This window comes from Mastigoproctus giganteus, chromosome 1 (genome assembly GCF_048544385.1).
Source record: "Mastigoproctus giganteus isolate SK-2022 chromosome 1, ASM4854438v1, whole genome shotgun sequence".
NCBI classification, from domain to species: Eukaryota; Metazoa; Arthropoda; class Arachnida; order Uropygi; family Thelyphonidae; genus Mastigoproctus; species Mastigoproctus giganteus.
This window is the reverse complement of record NC_143575.1, coordinates 241,035,585-241,055,777: the sequence shown is the minus strand read 5'-3', so window position 1 is coordinate 241,055,777 and position 20,193 is coordinate 241,035,585. Positions and strand designations below refer to the sequence as shown.

Sequence of the window (20,193 nt, the reverse complement as noted above, 5' to 3'; positions counted from 1 at the left end):
AAAACCGTGTTACTAGTGTGATGACACATTACAATAGAGTTCGAAAATCTCATCAGATGTTGGGATTAAATATTTGAATGTTCTCGCAATTTTGTTGAGAAATAGACTATATATATATCTAAACCTACGTCTCGTTAACTTTTGATTCACTGTAGGGGCAATTCTTACCGATTTTCCAGTTTATAAAATTCCATTGAATTCAGTAGTTTTTTCATTCGATCACATGAATCCGATTAACTTTTGGTATCAATTTACTGTTGTCCTTCTTCTTATTGTTTTTTCCCTCCTTCATTAGTTTTTCTGCCCGTGACGGGTACTGGAACCAAGTGTATGGGGTGGTTGGTTGTGTCTAGTTATTATTATTGTTAGTCGAGGAATTCAATTACTGTCCTACAGGTGTTCAGGATTGCGGCTTTCTAGAGTTCCATTAAGTGTTGTCTGGGAGGCCGATGGCGGATACGTTCTTATCAAGGCTCTTTGGCACCATGCCGGTGGTTGACACGATGATCGGGGTTGGTCTTTTCTTGTTCCATATGCCACCTTGACTTCCTGACTTACACTGTGTACTTCCTGATCTTTTCCTCGTAGGTTTTCTGGAGGTTGCAGGTGTTGGGCACCGCCATGTCAATCAGATAGGTAGCCATTTCCTCCTTGTCGATGAGGGCTATGTAAGATCTCTTATGCGGAATCGTCTTGTCCGTCCTTATGGCACGGTCCCAGTACAGTCTGTGAGTAGTGGTCTCTAGTGAGGCCTAAGGCTTTTGTAATATGCTGGTATTTTTGTGCTAGCTTCTGATATCTTATCCTGGTCTTGGCCATGAGTGTACTCTGTCTGGTTGATCACCCTGCATGCTACGGTGATGTGCCGGATTATTTTTGTGCCCAGATGGCATCGACAACGTGTGTTATCTGTTACTGCGGGGTCCTTAGGGATGTATTTCTGTAGTTCCTGCTGTTGATCTCCTGGACTTGGATGGCGAGCATGAATCCTTCTTTCCTGGGGAAGAGACTTCCGTTCGTGAGCAAAGCGTTGGAAGCCATCTTATCTTATTATTGTTATTATTATTTAGCATAAACATCGGCCTGAAGTAGATGAACAGTCAGTGCAAGGTTGCAGCAATAAATGCGGTAGTCGAAATGATCAAAGTCCAGGTGACTGCTGAATACAGGACTGTATTCATTTTCAAAATGATTATAATTTCTAGTTTTCGTTTTATTTCAAAAAATTATACACAACAGGGAAACCATTTATTTTGTGTCGCAAAAGAAAATGAATTCATTCACCTAAAAATTGCGCAAAACAAAACAAATTCTATGTCAGATGAAAAGATAATGACAGTACAGAGGAAAATTATAACATCTTTAAGAAAATATTTATACTGTTTACAAGGTTGTATAGGAGAAAACTTGGCAAAAAAATAAAAAACTGTTTGCATAGATAAATTTTACAGGGGACACAAAGCAATGTCGGGTTAGAGTGTGAATATTTGGAACGTGAGTTGTCATGGCGAGTCGTTTCTCGAATCAACCGCATGGCTTGTTTTTATGTCAACGTTAGGGAAAGCACGGGAGAGTCAAATATCTGTAAACTAGTTCTCACTAAGAAAGCAAGTTTATCAAAAATATGCCGGTTTACCAAGCGATAGCGAGGAGTGATTGCAATGTAATAAAATGAGTAGAATACGTATGAATGTTTTGGTGATCAAAGGTCAGGCATTTATTGGCAAGAAGTGAGACCATGGTAGACTCGATTATTTTTTAAGCTCTTTTAACCGGAGCTATTGTATATTATTTCATCATAATACGTTATTTGAAGTATTTATGGGATTTACCAGGGAACCTACAATCATTTTCATTCCAATTGAGAAGTACCACAAAAGAAAGATGCCACAAATTTATGAAAAGCGAATTCAAAATCTACTGAGGGTGAGAGAACCAGATGTATATTATCTCGAGGTGGGATAATATACATCAGGTTATAATGAAAAAGGCGAAAGGTAAAAGGATCCAATCATTACTAATATTAATCTGATTATCATTACCTTAAAGGATTATTCTCCTGAACTGGAGGAATGGAAATGTTTCCACATTTCCATTCCTCCAGTTATGTTGACCTGTTATGCTACTGTAATGTAACCATGGAATCCATGGTTCCATGGTTACATTATGAAATCAAAGATGAAAAAGGACCATCTCTAGAAGAAGGAAAACCTGAGTAGTTTTAAGCATGGTTGCTTGCCTGACTTATCAAAACCTTTATAATGTCGTCATACCTGCAAACTGGTATGACGAGTTTATAAAGCAGTTGGATACGAAAAATAACATTGACATTATAGGATTTTAATGAGGTTCTTGATTCAGTTACTCATGAGAGATTATTGTATAAATTAGATTAAGAATTGGAGTAGCAAGTGGGATCTCTCGTGGATCAGTGCCCAGACTTCCCTTGTTTCTTGTCTTCCTACTTTATATTGATGAGGGAATACAGGGAAAGCTCTCAAATCAAATTTTGCCGACGATTTAATTATCAGGAGGGTGGTGAACGATTGATATCGGTCTATGCTGCTGCTTCAAAACGATTTGGACTGACTGCAATTATGGAGTGAAAAATGGCAAGGTAATATGTTACTAATCTGACACTGACTAACTCAGCCTTGTGAAAAAAATCTATAAAAATTCCTCGTATCATTGACAGGATTCGAACTTAGGCTTTTTGCACCCAGCGTGGTAGGATGGTGATTACAACCACCGTGTTGCCTGCGTGGACGATAAATAAGGAAAAATGGTGTTATGATTTTGGTAACTTTTGGATTCGCCTCTAGGCACGCGACATTTCCAGTATAATGTTTGGCACTCTGCAGGAGATGTTTGACCAACCTTAGAAGAAGAGGTCTTCAGAGTTTAGAAAGTGCACACTTTGGGGAGGGGATGAACTATTTTATTATATTTGTTTTGAATACGTCAACCATATAGATCTTTAGTTACTTTATTATCATTTATACTATCTTTAGTGTACTTTTCTATCTTTTGTACAAAATGAAAATGCAAAATGAGTGTTTTTATTTTTCCAAAGACAAAACGTTTTTCGCACATGAACAATTAAAAATTATTTTATTTCAACCGGTACATATTTTGCATATAATATTTATTTATTTTTTTGTACACTGTACAATATCAAACGCTGAAACTGTCACGTGTAATATCGGTGCGTATTTTAATAAATAAATAATAAAAATATAAATAATATAATAATAAAAACTAAAATAATAAAAATGAACGAAATGAATATGTTTATTTATTTTAATAAATAAATAAATATATCATATAATATCGCTATGATAGATCATTGAAATAGTGGAATTAAGAAGTTTTCTAATGAAATCCCATACAGCGAGATTCTTTTCTCCTTATTGCACTGATATCTTTAAATTCGCATATCTCCTATATCTGTTTGGTTGAATTCACAGATGGAAAAAAAATCTCCTAGTTTTCCATTTGATTTTGCAAAGAGGGAATGGATCAGCTTTGAAGGAAGCTTTAAATTATCGTCGCCCTAATCTTATTATTAACTGGAGTGTTCATGAATGACTGCAGGGTCGGGCTTATTTCCTTTCTCCTGCACGAAATCCGGATGACAAGAATTCACAACTGAATTTCTGAGAAGATCCACTTTCACGCCCTTAACGTAGGCCTGAATGTAGAAGTTGATGAACAGTCCAAGGAACACTCCATTTGTAGTCACTATCATCACGCAAAGTATGGCGGGATAGCCACAGTTTTGAAATAAAAGAATCTGTAGGTAGTAGACACAGAGAAGGAACAGCTGGAGCTGAAAAAGAAAAACAAAACTCAATAAAAATCGAATTTATCGTTATAAAAGTTATAAAAATGGTATAAATATATATTTTTAGGATTCGTATTAGTTTTATGATGGATAAATGATGGAAAAGAAGTGCACTTTTTGCTCCATCTGACATAAGGGAAAAAATCTCAATCACTCATACCTTCTTCCTTTACTAAAATGTCATCATCCAATTCCATTTTGAACCGTACCAAACTTTAGCCCTCGACCACAGAAGAGGCAATTTATTCCAATAATCAACAGTTAAAAAACATTACGAGTTTGAGTCTCCCTAAGATTTATATTTGTGATTACAATTTCTTACTAATAAACTATGGTTTTCAGTATAGAATAGATTACCATTATCATAACTCCGATGTGTAAACCTTTGTTAAAAAAAAACATAGCCTGTCGAGAAGCAGAAATTACAGTAAATAAATGTTTGTCATGAAATGGCTGTAAGCTTTTCTTTTTATCAGCTTATAGCTTTAAAAATTCCTTTAAATATGGTTGATTTGTAGCGTTATCAATTCTCATGGTAATGGTTGCAATATCTCGAAGACGAGATATTGCATTGAGGATGAAAAGGAAAAGCCCTACCTCATTATCATAAAGCTTCAAGAAGGCAGCAAACTTTAATGCAAAACCTTTAGTTATTCGCTAGAAACATTCCCACGAAGGCTATTAACTTCAGGCTTTATCTTGTGGCTTTAACATGCGTTCCAATATGTAACTTCCAATAAAACTAACTTAGTTTGCATTTAAGAAAGAATTTCCTGGGTATTCTTAGAGGAGAGCATTTCCCCACTTAAATCTATCTTCATGTTTTATTTTTCTACTTGCAGAACTCATTGAACGCTGTCACTTAACTCACTTTGCTTCTTCGATGCCATCCAAAAAAATGGAAATTTCATTTTATTCAACCATTAATTGTTGTCTTCTGTTGCTAAGACATACAGCGCCACCGACGGGTAGTGGCGAAAACATTAAACATGAGACAGCTTTGTTTCCTCTTTGGAAGTTGGGTAAAGTACGAAGACTTTCTGCAGGCGGGTCAAGGTCATCCACTAGCTATTCCCTGACGTGTTTACGCTACAATTGCACCCTGTTCTCCTCAACAAACTGTTGATCTACGAGATCAACAGTTTGATCTAGTAAGAAACGCCCCGCTTACGTTCAACAGTCAGAACCACGAATTATATGGGCGAAAGGTATATTGAATTCAACTTCCTCACCACTTTCTCTTCAATATCATTCAAGAAGATTACAAACAGGAGTGGCTTCAATACTGATCCCTGGGGCGTTCCTCCTTAGGAATGGCCATCTATGATTACTCTCTGTTCCCTATCTATAGCCAGCTGCTGATCCAAAGAAAAAATTCCTAAAAATAACATCAAATTTCTCCAGTTATAAGAGGAACAGTATCAAACCTTTACCGAAGTCAAAGTAAATAACGTCAAAGCTGTTTCTTTCGTCTAACCGTTTTAAGGCTGAAATAATAATTAACTAGACTGGCAAGTCAAGATTTTTCTTTCAGGAACTCATGCTGTGAGCCATTAAGGATACCATTTCTATCGAGATGGTCTTGTGTTCTTTACTGATTAAACGCTTAACCTGTCTTTTCATCTTTGGCATCTGTTTTTTTTGTGGATTTCTCTATCAGATCAAATACGTTTGTAACTTCCAGGATAAATCGCTTTAATACTTTCCGCAAGGAAGTCGTATCCAATAGTGTAAAGCTGTCTTTCCAGTTAACAGAGCGAAAGAAATACTCAGTCCAATCCAGTCCTCTCTAAAGAAACTGAAAGCCTCCCTTCAACTTTTCTTCTGAATACAAAAATCTCTTTGGACGCTACCCATTTTATGACACTATGGTCACTGCCCTTTATTGGCAGTGACCATAGTGTCCTTCCCCCTAAATTCCTGCGATGTCAAATTTTGGATATAGTCTGGAATATAGTCTGGTGAGAACCAAGTTGTGGATATTCTTGCTTGGCCATTCAAGTGCTCTAGTGATTTTTCTCATTTTTCTCAGAACCGTTTTGCATGATATTTTTGAGTGATTTTAACGAATAGAGTAGTTTCGATGGCTGTTCTGCCACACCGTGTGAAAGTGCCCTTGGCTCGAGTTCCATCTAGATGGAAGAAACTGTCTTTCACACCACAGCAGAGGTAGTTTGTCCCCGGGAGAGAGGCGAATGTTTTTTTTTTACATTTGTAAATTCAAGTTGTTATCACCACAATACAATAAAAATCTCAATGTATTTTCTTAAATGAGGTTTCTGTCTGTCATGAACACAAATGTACGCAGATCCAATGTATAAGTTAATCGCAGTGCCCCACTTGACTTGTAAAATGGATCTATAACCTCCTTGCCCCTAAATTCAAAAATACTGCAACTCATTGATAACATTTGTGAGTCATTCTAGCTACCAACTTACATTGGATGCTGTGTAAAAAAAACAGTTTCTCCAAAACTGTTTCAGAAATATTCGCCACGAGTACACTAGTTTATTTTACAAAACACAAAAGATCATTATAAATTCGTTGCAAATGTCTCTCGTGAGAAGTGACTAAGGTCATGAGCTGTCAGTGAATGTTTGCACTGGAAAATTGAATGTTCTATGGCTCCCACCTTTTCGGAATGAAAATTTATGGTTTTCTGGACAAAATACAGTGCAAAAAATATAACGAAGGGAAGAAGGATTTAAGAGTTTGAGTGAGGATTCAGAAAGCCTTACTGCAAGGATCTGAAACATTGGTCCTTTACTCTCGAATCCACAGAAACTAAATTGATATTAAAGTGGGCAATGAATGATACCTAGTGGTCTAACAATTCATAAGCGAAAGACGAATCAAGATGGAAGGAGAAAAGTTTGGAAATTGTACTGGAAGGATTAAAACATTTCAAGTTCTTACCACTTGAAGTTGTGTGAGGTGCTTCTTCCACCACAGGTATTTCCTCATACTTGGTCCTGCTGCGGCCAATGCATAGTAGGTGTACATGAAACAGTGCACAAAAGTGTTCAGAAATGGAACAAAACTGCTGCTGCCACCTGCGGGGAAATTATATCAATAATAATTGATTATTCTCATACATTTTAAAATTTCACTGTACAAATAAAGCTGTGAAAGCATTTTTTTCACTATAATGCGCATATCGGAACTAATGGTAAATCTGAACTCCAAATAATTGACTAACAATATTAGTCTTGCGGTTGTAGCCTCAATATTTCAAATAAGAGTAGATTCGACCATGTTTGTAATTATCATAAACCGCAAAAAGAAGCTTTGACGTATTTCTGCTATTTCTATGAAAATCAAAATGTGATCATTCTGAAAATTTCTCCAGAGTTGACAAAATTATTCACGATTAACGAGTACTGTTAAAATAACAAACTCGGGATATTAAGAAAAGCAAAAGGAAATTATAAGTTGTTCAAATCTAATATTGTTATCCTATTTTCAGTTTTACCGTAAATAAATTTGTGTGGTTATCTTATGGAGTTTTGACAGTTGAGCATCACTTTGGTCTACTCAATCTCTACCATTACCGAGTGAAACCTAACTCGTGGTCCCAGACACGTACTGGAGCCTATAGCTTCCCATTGGAGTTGAGATTTGCACCGTAAATAAACTATTTTAAACATTACCCATCAAGTCGTTTTCCCGCAGTATATTATCCTTCTACGAATGTAAATAAAAAAGTAAAGGTAGTTTTTTTTTTCAAGAAAAGTACTGCGTAAAAAAGTGTCAAGATCCCTTTGACGGGTACTGGTGCCAAGATCATGGGGTGGTTGGTTGTGTCCAGTTATTATTATTATTATTATTTGTAGAGGAACTCTATGACTCTCCCGAGTGTGTTCAGGATCGTGACTTTCTGGAGTTCCATGCAGGTGTTCTTTGGGAGGCCTATTGCTGCTATGTTCTGATGGAGGCTCTTTTCGCACCATGCCGGTGATTGATATGGTGATTGGGATGGTCATTACTTGTTCCATATGTCACATCTGTTTGACTTTATGTCTAAGGTCTGTGTACTTCCTGATCTTTTCCTTGTAAGTTTTCTGGAGGTTGCTGGTGTTGGGTACTGCTATGTCGATCAGATAGGTAGCCATTTACTTCTTGCGATGATTGTTATGTCTTGCCCGTTTTGCAGGATCGTGTTTATCCGTTATTGTGGCACAGTCCAGTATGGTAGTCGGGGTATCTATTATGGCCTGTGGTTTGTATTTTTGGTACAATATTATTTATTTATCTTTCTTTTTTTACTGATTTCGTTTTCACTCTTGTGAAGTGATGGGATCTTTTGCTGATACTTTTGACTGAGCCTCAATAACAAGGGAATGCTGGCACCCACAGGACTTACATTTCTTCATGTGGGTGCTGGAGTTTGGCCACAGTATGAGTATAGTTGTGGACGGGTTCTTGGAAGCAGTAGGTAGCCAGTATCACATTTAGATCAGACGGATTTGTTTGTAGTAGAGTTTTAGGTGCATCAGCGACTAACGCCATATTGCTCTGAGGCCGATTTTCTGTATTGCTGGCCAAACATTCCGAGTTTCCGGGTGAAAAAGCCATGCTACCCTCGCCTGAGATCAACTAGCTCAGCCATGTTGTGAAAAAGCTTCTAAAAATTCCTCTCATCATCGACGGGACTCGAACTCAAGTCTTTCCCACCCGGTGTGCAGAGGATGGTGATCCTACCGACTTTGCTACCCACAAGAACTCAGACAGATTTATGAGAGTGGGAAAAAAGATAAGAATGAAGTCATCCATGGAATTATATTTAACACAAAAAGTAAATGTTTGTAATAAAAATATTGAGTTAAATGCAAATTGATTGGGTTCTTGTTTACCTACAGATTGTCTGGAACTTAATACAGCCTTTTTTGTGATCAAATGAATACGAATAAAGGCCTATCATGTAAGAAAGCAAATTTCAATATTACGGTTTCAACTTATAATTGGAAATTTAAAAAAGGTGATACGCCAACTGGTGATAATTTTTGAAACCTTTTAGGTTACTTCTGTCATAGTGTAGCGTAGATGGGTGTACCCTCTGTAATTATTTTGCTTCTCCGAGAAATTGATTATTTAGTAGGCGCAATTTACTTCTATCTATCTAGTGACTGTAATTTAAAAGAAAGACCTTAAAAATTTAAAAAAAGAGAGAAATATTTAACACTTAAATATTACCTGGAGCAAATAGAGCAGCAATCCATGTTGTAACAAAAGTACCCAAGTGGTGAATGACGTGTAAGTTAGTGACGTGGGTGAATTTCTTCTTCAGAATAAAGAAAACCTGGAAATATCGTGAAAATAAATAACACGAATGAAACTATTGAAATAACGACAAAAATGATTTCTCTTTTGCACAACTACTTTGAAACTCGAGTCATTCAAACACTATTCTGATTTGAGCGAAAAATACCTACCGTGTCTGAAAGTTCAATGACCTTCGTGATCAAATATAACCATGCAAAGAAATTACCCTGAAATAAAAAAAAAGGAAATAATATCTTATAAAAATAATTTGAAAGTTAACTGGAACAAATTTTACATCCAAATTTTCAACACGAATCCTTTCTTTCCATTTACACTATATTCATTTATATTTTGCCCATATACTTACCCTCTGAACTCCCAGAGGATGTTTATGGTGTGGTGGCGCACACAGAAACGAACGATATTCCAAACAGATGACATATATACACTAGAGAAATAGAATGGGATATATGTAAGATCACGAGATAACAAATACATTAATCCTCAATATATAATTTTAATTCTTATTTTATGGATCTTCCAATAAAAGAATTTGCATTAAAGAACTTAGAAATTTAATAATAAACTCTGTAAATTTCATTTTAAAATAAAACTTACAATTAAATTATTGTTATGTAATAATATTATAGATTCGTACAGAGAAACAGCAGTCCAAGTGTATCTATCTCTGTCAAAAGTATGACCAAAGATTATTCCTGATGTTGCGATGTAAGCTGTATATTTCGTTCCACCTTATCCAAGAGGTCCTCAGTTGGTTTCAGATCCAGTGACTGGAGAGGCTACCGCAAAGGCTGAGCTGTATCAAGAAGACTAAACTACAAGATGAAACAATTCATAATCCAAATGAAAAAGAATCAAAGAATTAGCACTCATGTACTTACCTCGCTAAACATAAAAACACTGAGGATAGCCATCAATGCGTTGTAAATTATGATCACAGTTTTCAAATCAAATGGGTCTCGGGTTTTCATGAATTTTGGACCTACGAATTTACAGAAGATTAAATAGCTGGCTCCGATCAGAAATACGGCATTTGCATTGCCCACCAGCGGCATGATTTGCATGGAGCGATCTACAGGGAAGAGAAAATGTATAACTAAGACTTTGTTTCCGAAATTTGTTCTGTAGTTATATTTATAGATTAAAGAACGTTTGCTCTTTTCAAGTAAACTGCAGTGTGTTGGTGTGATTGTGAAGTAAGTTTGGTGTGTAAGTCCAAATCATTGGGAAAGCAATGACCCCGCTAACTCGTAATATCATCACGCAAACACGTTTACACAGAATCGTGTGATATCTGAGTACAAGTGGAAAAAATTCATTTGAGAGACGTTCTAGTCATGCCCTTCTCAACATTCTGGAGAGTCGTTTCCGAACCTTCAGAGAATTGACGACAAATTCTCTAAAAAATTGGTCAGCTCAGAATTGGTCATTCTCTGAAGAATTGATGAGAAGCCCCTCCACCGGAATGGAAGTGTTCCTCAAGGGCGCTTCTGCCTTTTCGTTCTTTCTGTCTCTTCATAAGGAGTTCATCTCTTATGCAGATGATCTGATGATGTACGTCACCACACAGGATTTTCGGAATGTGTTGATATCTCTCCAAGAATTCATCACTACAGATCTCGAAGCTATCTCCATATCTCAAAACCATCGGCTGGGAACTCAAACCACATAAGCCTGGGCAAATAACCATCACAAAAGATATCAATAAAAAAAAGTATTAATATCCTCCTAAATAGTTAAACCATCAACAAAGTTTAGCACCACGAAGATCTTGGAATGGTTGGGGATGATCTTACCCTCACCCAACGCTTCCAGTCCCAAGAAATTTAAACCCACGATGCCCTATGGACAGTCAAACAGGAACTATCTGTGTCTATCCGCCCAGAATAATCATTCGAAAATTGGATTCTGCAATGGGTCAGCCGTAATCTTGGAAATCTTCCTAGGATGGATTTGGCAGTTTTATCTGATCAGAACAAACATTTTCACTCTCTTTAGGTTAATGTAACATAGGAATGAAGATCCAAGTATGACAGAGATACAATCAAGCCTATTGAATTTTAAAACACTCAGACATAATAATTCGCCCCTCTAATGCCAAGCAACCCAAAGTGCCTTCAAATGGTATTCCGTTGGAACTCAAAAATTTTCCCCCCAACAGTTCAGTTTCAAAACAAAATAGAAAGAAGATATTCTTCTTCAACGGAAGAGGACTGCCTTTGTTTTTTATTTCTCTGCTTCTCATTGAAATGATATTACTCAGAAGCAGATGTATGGAGAAAGTGCGCCATTTTGGATCATTTCAACAATAAACTGCCTTGTTCTATTGTTAAATGTTAGCTGATAAATATTGTTGACAATTTCCGGTCCAACAAACATCGGACATCTACAATGGTTTACAGAACCACTCATGGTTTCAGATTCAAACATCACTCAGAGATCGGATTGAATTCTGGACCTTCAGTCGCCAGCTAGAACATGGTATATATTTGGGCAATGAGTTTGCTCGTACCCACAGCTGTAATCGGATGGTAAGTTCGTCAAAGTTTATTAAAGATAAAAGCTCTGTTATAATTATGATGCTCTGTATTTGCACATGAGTATATAAATAAACACAAATTAACAGGTGCATTTTGAATAGGTTGCTAATCCATGAATTTCGAGGATATATGGGTAAGTACATTTCTATTTTTATTTCTCAAAATTAATTTATGTACATTTTTACTTACATTCACATAATTTTCATGGCCTGTGCTTTTGAAAGCGAAACATTTGGCAGGTAAATAAAGTTGACTTCAGATTTCTACTGATTTTTGATGTACTATTACAAGGGTTTGAGAGTGCATTTTACAGTCCATAAAAATATTCAAAGATTTCTGATATGGCTACTCAAATTTGGGAAAATAAAGTTAAGGATTTAATAAAATTTCCACATTAATTATTCATTCACTTTTGCTAATTTTAAACAAGGACATGGTGGGTACACCTGGCTTAAAGCCAGAAGGTCCATTATATCCGTCAGAACGCCTTAAATATTTTATAACATGAACTGAACGAGGTGTCGAAAGGGTGAGAGCTACAGAGATGAATTCCATGTTGATTCAATTGCTTCTCACACAGTTTCTGCAGATTGGGTGGCTGCAGATTTCCACTCGGAAGAGTTTATTCCACCTCATCACACAGGTTCTCAATTGGATTGAGATCTGGTAGCTGGAATAGATTTAAGTCAACCTCTTGGATCGGATTGAATTCAATTTCATGTTCATGGAACCTGTTCAGTAAAATTCGATCTTGTGACTTGGCCCGTGCACAAATTTTGTTAGTGTGACACTCTGTATATCTCGTACCCAAAAAGCTTTGTTCCTGGGCATAGTTTTCCTATCTTTTTTATGCAGCTCTTTTCCAATAACAGAGAATAGAGGGCCGATTCAAAGAGGAGGACCAGTTCAGTAAAACACATTTAAGGCGTTTTGCAAAGTTTGTAAAGGTCCACTTTGACAACAATTTAAACATGTAGAATTCTTTTGGCTGTTGAAGGAAGAAATCTTCAATGGTTATTTGACTTTTTCTTTCCAATTATAATGATGTCCTTTTAACGCTATTATGATTGACCAAAGAGTTACACGATGATAAACGTAAACTGTATGAGAATTATTGAAAATGGACTTTATTATTATTACTCTTGACCTATTTTTGTGTCGCTGAAGGCTGTTTGAATTTTACCAAAATGATTGATATTTTAGAATTTTTAACAGAATTAGTGATTTTATATAAATGACCCAAATTTTAAAACATTGAAGTGCACGCCATATAATGGTACAAAAATTGCAGTATGACAGTTCAAAAACATTGAACTATTATACTGCACGCACGCCTCCTTATCCTTTCTTACTTTTTAATCAGTTAGGCGAGAAAGAATAGGCATGCCTAGACATCTGCAGATCAGACCAAAGTTAAGAAATCGCCATGCAAGAACGACCTTAAAAACATAAGGTAGGTACCAACTGATATTTCCTTGATTATTTATTAATGAAAAATACCATTACAAGGTAAATATGGTCAAAAGAAACTGCGCAGAAGCATACACGTATACACATGCGCATTGCTCTATCAATTTATTGAAGAATCCATTGTCGATTTTGTTGATGTTTAGGAAGCAGTGTATGTATTATCTGTAATCTGCGACGCAGTGGAAAGTGTATGTTTTCGGTCAAGATTATTGCTTCAAGTTCCAAGTCTCATGGACTAATACCAGTCTCCGACTGTTGGAACCTTGCCCAATGTTTGTAGACCACTGTAGCCTTAATTATTTATCATTTTTCTATTTGAATAGGCCTGAACACAAGCCCTCGATCGCTTCCTTGGCGTCAAGTTGTGTTCCAGTAAAGAAAAAAATTAAAATGGAAGCTTGAGGATTTTGGACGACGTTCGGATTTTATACACAGGAAATTTTGTTTAATGTTCTACGGAATTAAATAAATTTAATTGAATGACGTAATATGTATTTTATTTATACCACTCATAACATAATCCTTATACTATTCTATACATTGCCAAATATTCGTTTCATACACTAACGATGGCTTTGATTTGGAGATCCAAGAATGATTCTGATTCATCTTTCCACTCGAAGCTAAAATACACGCTAGGGTGGACAGAAGACCAATACTGCCTACATAATAACGCAACGACAACCAAGAAATACATATCGGATGCTGTCTACCAAATTGTTAGGCAGGACTCGCAAATAATCCGTGATTGATGTCCTGACCTCTCCTACCTACAGCAACAAAGAGCAGCTACAGCGACGAATATTGGATAATGTAATGGATCTCATAAGAACATGATCTCATGATGGAGAGTCCATCCAAAATCAAAGATCCATCCAAGGTCATCGAAAATCTTAAATACTCAATGGTAAAGCCGAACAATCCATTAACAAAGATCAAAACTTACTACTGGGCTTATCCTCTTACATCAAATGGATACAAACGTTCTACCCATACCAGTTTGACCTGTATGAAAATGTGTGGGACACTGCCCCGATGTTTTGATTTTGTTTTTGTTTTAATTCACTTGCTGATAAACTCACATCCGGGATTAGCTGTTTCTATGCATGCCACTGACAGCGTTCTCTTGAAGTATGATAAATTTGTTTAATATTTATGGACAGTTCGTGCTATTGTATTATGTGCTATTATGTGCTTTGTATCTGTAAATATGAGCTTGATAAGTTGCATTTCTAATTTGTAAGTTCAAAAAGACACACAGAAATTGATATAGATTATTTTAAAATTACATTATTCAATGATTTCATTTCGTATTTTAAGTATATATTTCAAGGACGTATATTTACTGGAGATTATAGTCTATAAAAATATATCATTTATGTTCAATAAATAAATATACGTTTAATATTTTAATACACTATATAAATTCCTTCTTTCGATTTCACTTTAACTTACCGGGAACTCCAAATATCGATTCTAGTCTTCCTATTGCTTTGTAAGATATCGTTGCCATCTTGGCTAAATGAAGAAATGAAATAATTTTAAATACAGACATTCACTTCATTTGAAAAAGAATATTTCTAAAATTAAAATAGACAGCTGTAGATTGGAGAGATACTCCAGTAAATGTAGATCGAAAGCTTCAAGATTGAGTGCTATTATTATTTTTATTATTATTGAATAAGATTTAGTTTGCGGAAGAATCGCTATTGATCTTTAATCTCATTTAATCACAGAGGGATACGAAATATAAGTTTCAAAAGAAACATTAGAAAAGATGTGAATTTAGTAGTTTTCTCATCAAAGAATAAAAAATAACACCATAAAGGTCAAAGAAAAATTGCCACATAGCTGAATACAAAATTAGAAAGCAAAAGTTTCATTTAAAAAAAAAATAATTAACCACTTACAAAGACACGCGATGGAGATGCAAACCTCTTTGGTTTGCATCTCCATCAGCCCCTGTTTTGTACAGATTCTTTTCCCCGTTATTCATGTCCATTTTTGTTCGGATCCCATGCATCCTTCTGCGATCAATTTCTCCGATTAATTTACTCCGGTAACTAATATATGTAGACGAAACGTAGACGACCATTGTTTTTAATTATTCTTTCTTGCATCCATCCACTTTGTCTAAGTAACCAAAGAGACAACTAATGAACATCCCACTCAAGTAATCTTGAGACTCACACTAGTAGAAATATAATACGCTAAGTGCACTTATCGATTCCGTTAGATTTTTAAGAACAGTCCATGTTTGGCATATGTGTACAACAACAACAAAAAAGATTCTATAGAGAACAAAGAAGCACGCATTTGCAACAAGACTAATACTAATAATAAGTTATACAACGAAGCTGACACTAAAACCTTAAAGCTCTGTTACACAGCTTGAACATACTCATTCATCCAGGAGCTCTTCTTAATTGGGTCAAGTGGATCACTTTCCTCAGTGGTATCACCCCGAAAGAAATACCTTAAAGGCCGCGCTTGTAGTTATCAACATGTCTGCCGTGTTCGTTCTTCTTCAATCTTTTCTGCTGATCCTCGTGGGCAGAATCACCGTCCTCCACACACCGGGTGGAAAAGACCCGAGTTCGAGTCCTGTCGATGACAGGAGGAATTTTTATGGGCCTTTTTCACAACGTGGCTGAGTTGGTCGGTCTTAGGCGAAGGTAAAATGGTTTACCTTCGCCTAAGACCGAAGGTAAAAAAGCGCCTAGCCAGCCACAACGTGGCTGGCTAGGCGCTTTTTTGTATGAGTAGTAGGATTTTAGGAACTATTATTCGGACTCATATTCCGACTATTAAGACTCACTAATATTCCGTTTTCCTTCCTCCAACGTCAAATACCTTTGTTGATGAAACTGTCCTTTCAATTAATAAACCAGAAGCCAGTCTATCAGGTGATCAAACGCCAGTTTTCTGGAATTAAAAAAAAAAAAAACATTTCTGTACTTGTTCATTGAAATCCAAATACTCATAAAATGTCTGATTTTCCATTTGTGAATAATCTAATATTTTATCCAATATTCAGGACTCTGTGACCGATATTACCTACAGAGCGAAGGGATTGTAAAGCAGTTTGATTATTTGAAGTGCAGTAACTTATTTAAAACAATTTATTTATTACAATTTTAATAAACCGACACAAAAAAATATGACAGAAATTTAAGACAGGTGTGATAAGTAGTCTCTTGACGCTTTACAGGCAACTGGAACTCTTCTGGAACTTCTGGAAGCATTCCTGATAGTCTTCTTTTGGAATTGCCAATAATTCCTAGGTAGCATTTTGAATAATTTTCTCAGTCGTTGCAAATCTGTTACCTTTCAAGGAAGCTTTAATCTTTGGAAAGATATAAAAACCACACGGAATTAAATCCGATGAAGCGGCGGATGCAGATCCGCAATGATAGAGTGCTTTACCCTTCTTATCGTCAGAGAAAACCAATGGTTTAAATCCACACTGTCCAGATCTTACCACTTCTCTGACCCCTTCTCTTGGGTTTGCATCTCCATCATCCCCTTTGGTGATGGAGATGCGAACTTTCTATTTTGTCCAGCAGAAAGTACCAGTGTGTAGGGGGCGTTAATTCTCTAAAGGCCACTTTTCCAGCCGTTTTCTTCGAACAGCACCACGTAACTGCCTTAGTAGTGTTCCTGATTCGCTGATTGTCCGTGTGGAACGGATTCAAAATGAACTTTATTGTGAGCCAAAAAATACGATTCATTATCAGTAATGATGGAAGAAACATATTGTGGGTCAACAGCAGCAAGTAACTTGTGGTGACTTGCTTTGAAATATGAAGTGTGATTTATGTGAAAAAAACTTTTGTTTTATCGAAATGGCTTAGAGAAAGAGACGCAGAATTTGTTTCAGCGTATAATTGCCTTTCCACCCACGAAGCGGATCCAATGTTTCTGCAAAATACAGAGAAGCCTGAAGCGACAATTTTCCAGTCAAGTACACAATGAAGTCATATCTAGGTGATAAATACGGGTCAAAATCGTGACTATAAAGCGAGTTTTTAAGCCAGTTATGCTATAACGTAATAGTCGATCATACTTGGGGTTTTTAAAGATCTGATTTGTGTCAAATCGTGTAATTCTATATTTTTAAAAAACTCTGAAATGTAGGCAAATGACAGTGACATTATTATTATTATAGAATTATAATAATAATAGCACTCAATCCGCAATCCACCATGCTTAACGGCAGCAAGTATGGATATAACCTCAAAGAAGAAAGAAAGAACCTGTACACCCTCTCCCATCTGATGTACATGGATGGCATCAAGCTCTACGCGGCAACCGAAAAGCAACTCCAGAGCTACTCTGGATCACCGAAGAATTAAGCAATGATATCAGGATGGAATTTAGACTAGACAAACGCAAAACCGACGGATTGCATCAGGGGAAATTAGTCGGCCGAAACTACCAGCTGCAGATTGGTAAAGAGATCGAAGCCGCGACAAAAGGAGATGCCTACAAATACCTCGGGATGATGCAGGCATTTAGAGCACAAGAAGATGAAGGCCACTTGATTGAAAAATACTATCACAGACTCAGAAGTCTGCTCAAAGCATTGCTGAACGAAGGGAACAGAGTTAAAGCCATAAACACCTATGCAGTCCCAGTGCTAACATACTCCTTTTGGATCGGATTGGACTAACACTGAGCTGGAGGGTATCATGAGAAAGAAAAGGATAATAATGATCAAGAGCCGCCAACGCTACCCGAAGTTGGCCGTGGAGATACTGACCACAGCTCGTAAAGGAGGAGGAAGGGGCTTTATAGAAATCATAATTTATAGAAATTAGAAGAAAGCGATAGCAAACCTAAAGGATTACTTCCAGAAAAGCACAGCGCCACTGTGCCAGGCCATAAGGAAGATACACAAGCGACATACCCCAATCTACATCAGATAGGGAACTCCCCTCTAGCCCAGATGGAAAAAAAACGTCAACTAGAAAAATGGGAAAGGAAGACATTGTCTGCCTTGGAATTTCTTCCTTCCCCATTTTTGTATTGTAGTGTCTGCCATCGGGTGGCTTCTTTGCAAAGAAGACACTCCATAACAGACACATTTACAATTATTATTAAAATGAAATTTGAAAAAACACAGTGCATTAATTGCTTGGTCGGAAAGCCTGGATCTTAGCTTAGTTACAAATAAGCCAGAAGTAAAAATCTCTCACTTTCTAATGAAATGGTTATTTGCAACTACAGTGTATTTAAACAAAAATTAAGCATTTAAAAATAAACTACGCAGCAGGCTGAATATTACAAAAACAAAAATAAACAAAAAATCTCTTTTTCTGGAAATGTTTTTCCTTTTCCCCAGAATCGGAAATTTTAAAGTTAGGATTTTTCCCGGGAATTCTCGGGGAGAAACCCCATCCACGAAGATCAGTGTCCATTGATTACCACTCTGTCTTCTCCCACTCAGACTTTTACTGAATGTTGGTAACAAGTGGCATGGTTTGATGTACCAAAGCGCCTTCCTAATAACCTAACAGCAGTAAGTCTACCAGACAACACTAACATGGAATTCTAAAAAGCCACAATCGGAACACCTGTAAAATAGTCAGAGTTCTTCGACCAATAACAATTATCTCATAATAATGATACTAAAAACAAACTTACCCTTGTTACGATGCGCTGCCAGATAAGCACTGATCTTTAATTAGTACACTTCTTCAGAGAAAGCCAGTACACTTCTTCAGAGAAATGTACTGGCTTGGAAGGATGGTGAGGGTGGAGTTTAACTGAAAGGAAGAGAACAGTTGAATTTGAGTATTACCTTCAAAAGACCAAGATGGGCTGGTTTTTCGTTCGGAAGGAACTGTATGAAGAAGCAGAGATGATAAAAGAGAAACACGAAGAAACCAGTTCGTATTTATGAACCACTTGCAGTTACGAAAGAGAAATGTGTCACGCGTTTCAGAAGATTGAACCGAGAGGCGGCGCTGTTTTCTGTTTCATTCTGAGACCTACTGAACTGCTACGGCCAGCTAAGCAGGTTACCCTGTTTATCTGGCCGTTGTGGGTCGCTAATCTTCTTATTAATGAAAACGAAAACAACATTTAGGTTCTATTTCTTCTGTATTAGACAACCTATGTCCTCTCAAAGAAGAGAGCAAAATGCTTTTTTTCTTTGAGCGGACATATTCACTTACAGTGTGAAATAAGGCCATGGGCATTATGACTACATGCGTCCTTTGTGTTTTTCGGAAAAAATCGTGTTCCAAACGCGATGGTGTTCTCGTAATTTTTGTAGGGTAGTGTGCTTTGATAACCAAAATTCGAGAGAGAACCAGAAGGTAGGTCTCCCAGCCTAAATTTAAAAACTAGATGTGGTGTCGAGGAGCTTTTTTCGGTGATCATCTTATTTCTAAAAAAATGTGGCCCCTAAGATCTACAGATTTAATGCTGCCAGATTATTATTTGTGGGGTTTATTGAAAAGCAGTGTATAAAAAGAATTTTGGAGCTTTGTGAAGAATTATGTTCACAGTGCAAAAATTCTAGGTCGGGTTCTTTTGAAAGTAAAAATAATAGTGGTCGTCTGGCAGGTTATATCAGATATGACGAAGGGTGTAGTAGGGCAAGAAGTGGGACATCGATTACGCATATGCAGAGTCACAAATAATATTTAAATTTCTTTCGGACGAACGATATTTTTAATACTTTTAACCTCACTAATCTGTCCTATAATTATCCACGCGTTATTATTATTACGCAATCGTAATTATTAATACAAGTTACCTATATGTATCCTATAATTGCACAATCGTAATCATAGTGCGTGGTTGAAGGAGATTTAATTTTATTGGGCGATTCTATTGTCAGAGAAACTGGTAACATTTTTTTGTAATGAAGATAGGTGGACCACAGCCAGGGTGTGTTTGCCAGGAGCAACAGTTCATAATGTTACCAACAGGCTGTCAAGATTTTGATTTTAAAGGGGTTAAAGAGAGCATTATCATTCATGTGGTTACAAAGAGATTAAACGAATAGGCCCTGATGATCTGTTGGATAAATATAGGACCTTGCTG

The 20,193-nt window shown here is 36.6% G+C and overlaps 1 protein-coding gene across 1 annotated transcript; it reads right to left on the bottom strand.

Annotated features, from left to right (window-relative positions):
* Positions 1–3,523: 3,523 nt before the first annotated feature.
* LOC150091698 (very long chain fatty acid elongase 7-like) lies at positions 3,524–18,994 on the bottom strand. Its single transcript, XM_090376477.1, has 8 exons — positions 18,941–18,994; positions 14,593–14,655; positions 10,009–10,199; positions 9,474–9,554; positions 9,277–9,333; positions 9,038–9,143; positions 6,761–6,897; positions 3,524–3,829 (listed from the first exon to the last, which is right to left on the bottom strand). Exons 2-8 carry the CDS (start codon positions 14,648–14,650, stop codon positions 3,566–3,568), a joined length of 894 nt encoding a protein of 297 aa, XP_090232603.1. The 5' UTR covers positions 14,651–14,655; positions 18,941–18,994; the 3' UTR covers positions 3,524–3,565.
* Positions 18,995–20,193: the final 1,199 nt, after the last annotated feature.

What these genes read in the sequence shown, in the direction of transcription:
- LOC150091698 (XM_090376477.1), bottom strand. Translation starts at nt 14,650, where the DNA reads ATGGCAACGATATCTTACAAAGCAATAGGAAGACTAGAATCGATATTT. An exon ending in ATCGATATTTGGAGTTCCCG is followed by an intron (nt 10,200 to 14,592) that starts GTAAGTTAAAGT and finishes TCTTCCCTGTAG; the next exon opens with ATCGCTCCATGCAAATCATG. An exon ending in TGCTGCTCTATTTGCTCCAG is followed by an intron (nt 6,898 to 9,037) that starts GTAATATTTAAG and finishes ATTTCCCCGCAG; the next exon opens with GTGGCAGCAGCAGTTTTGTT.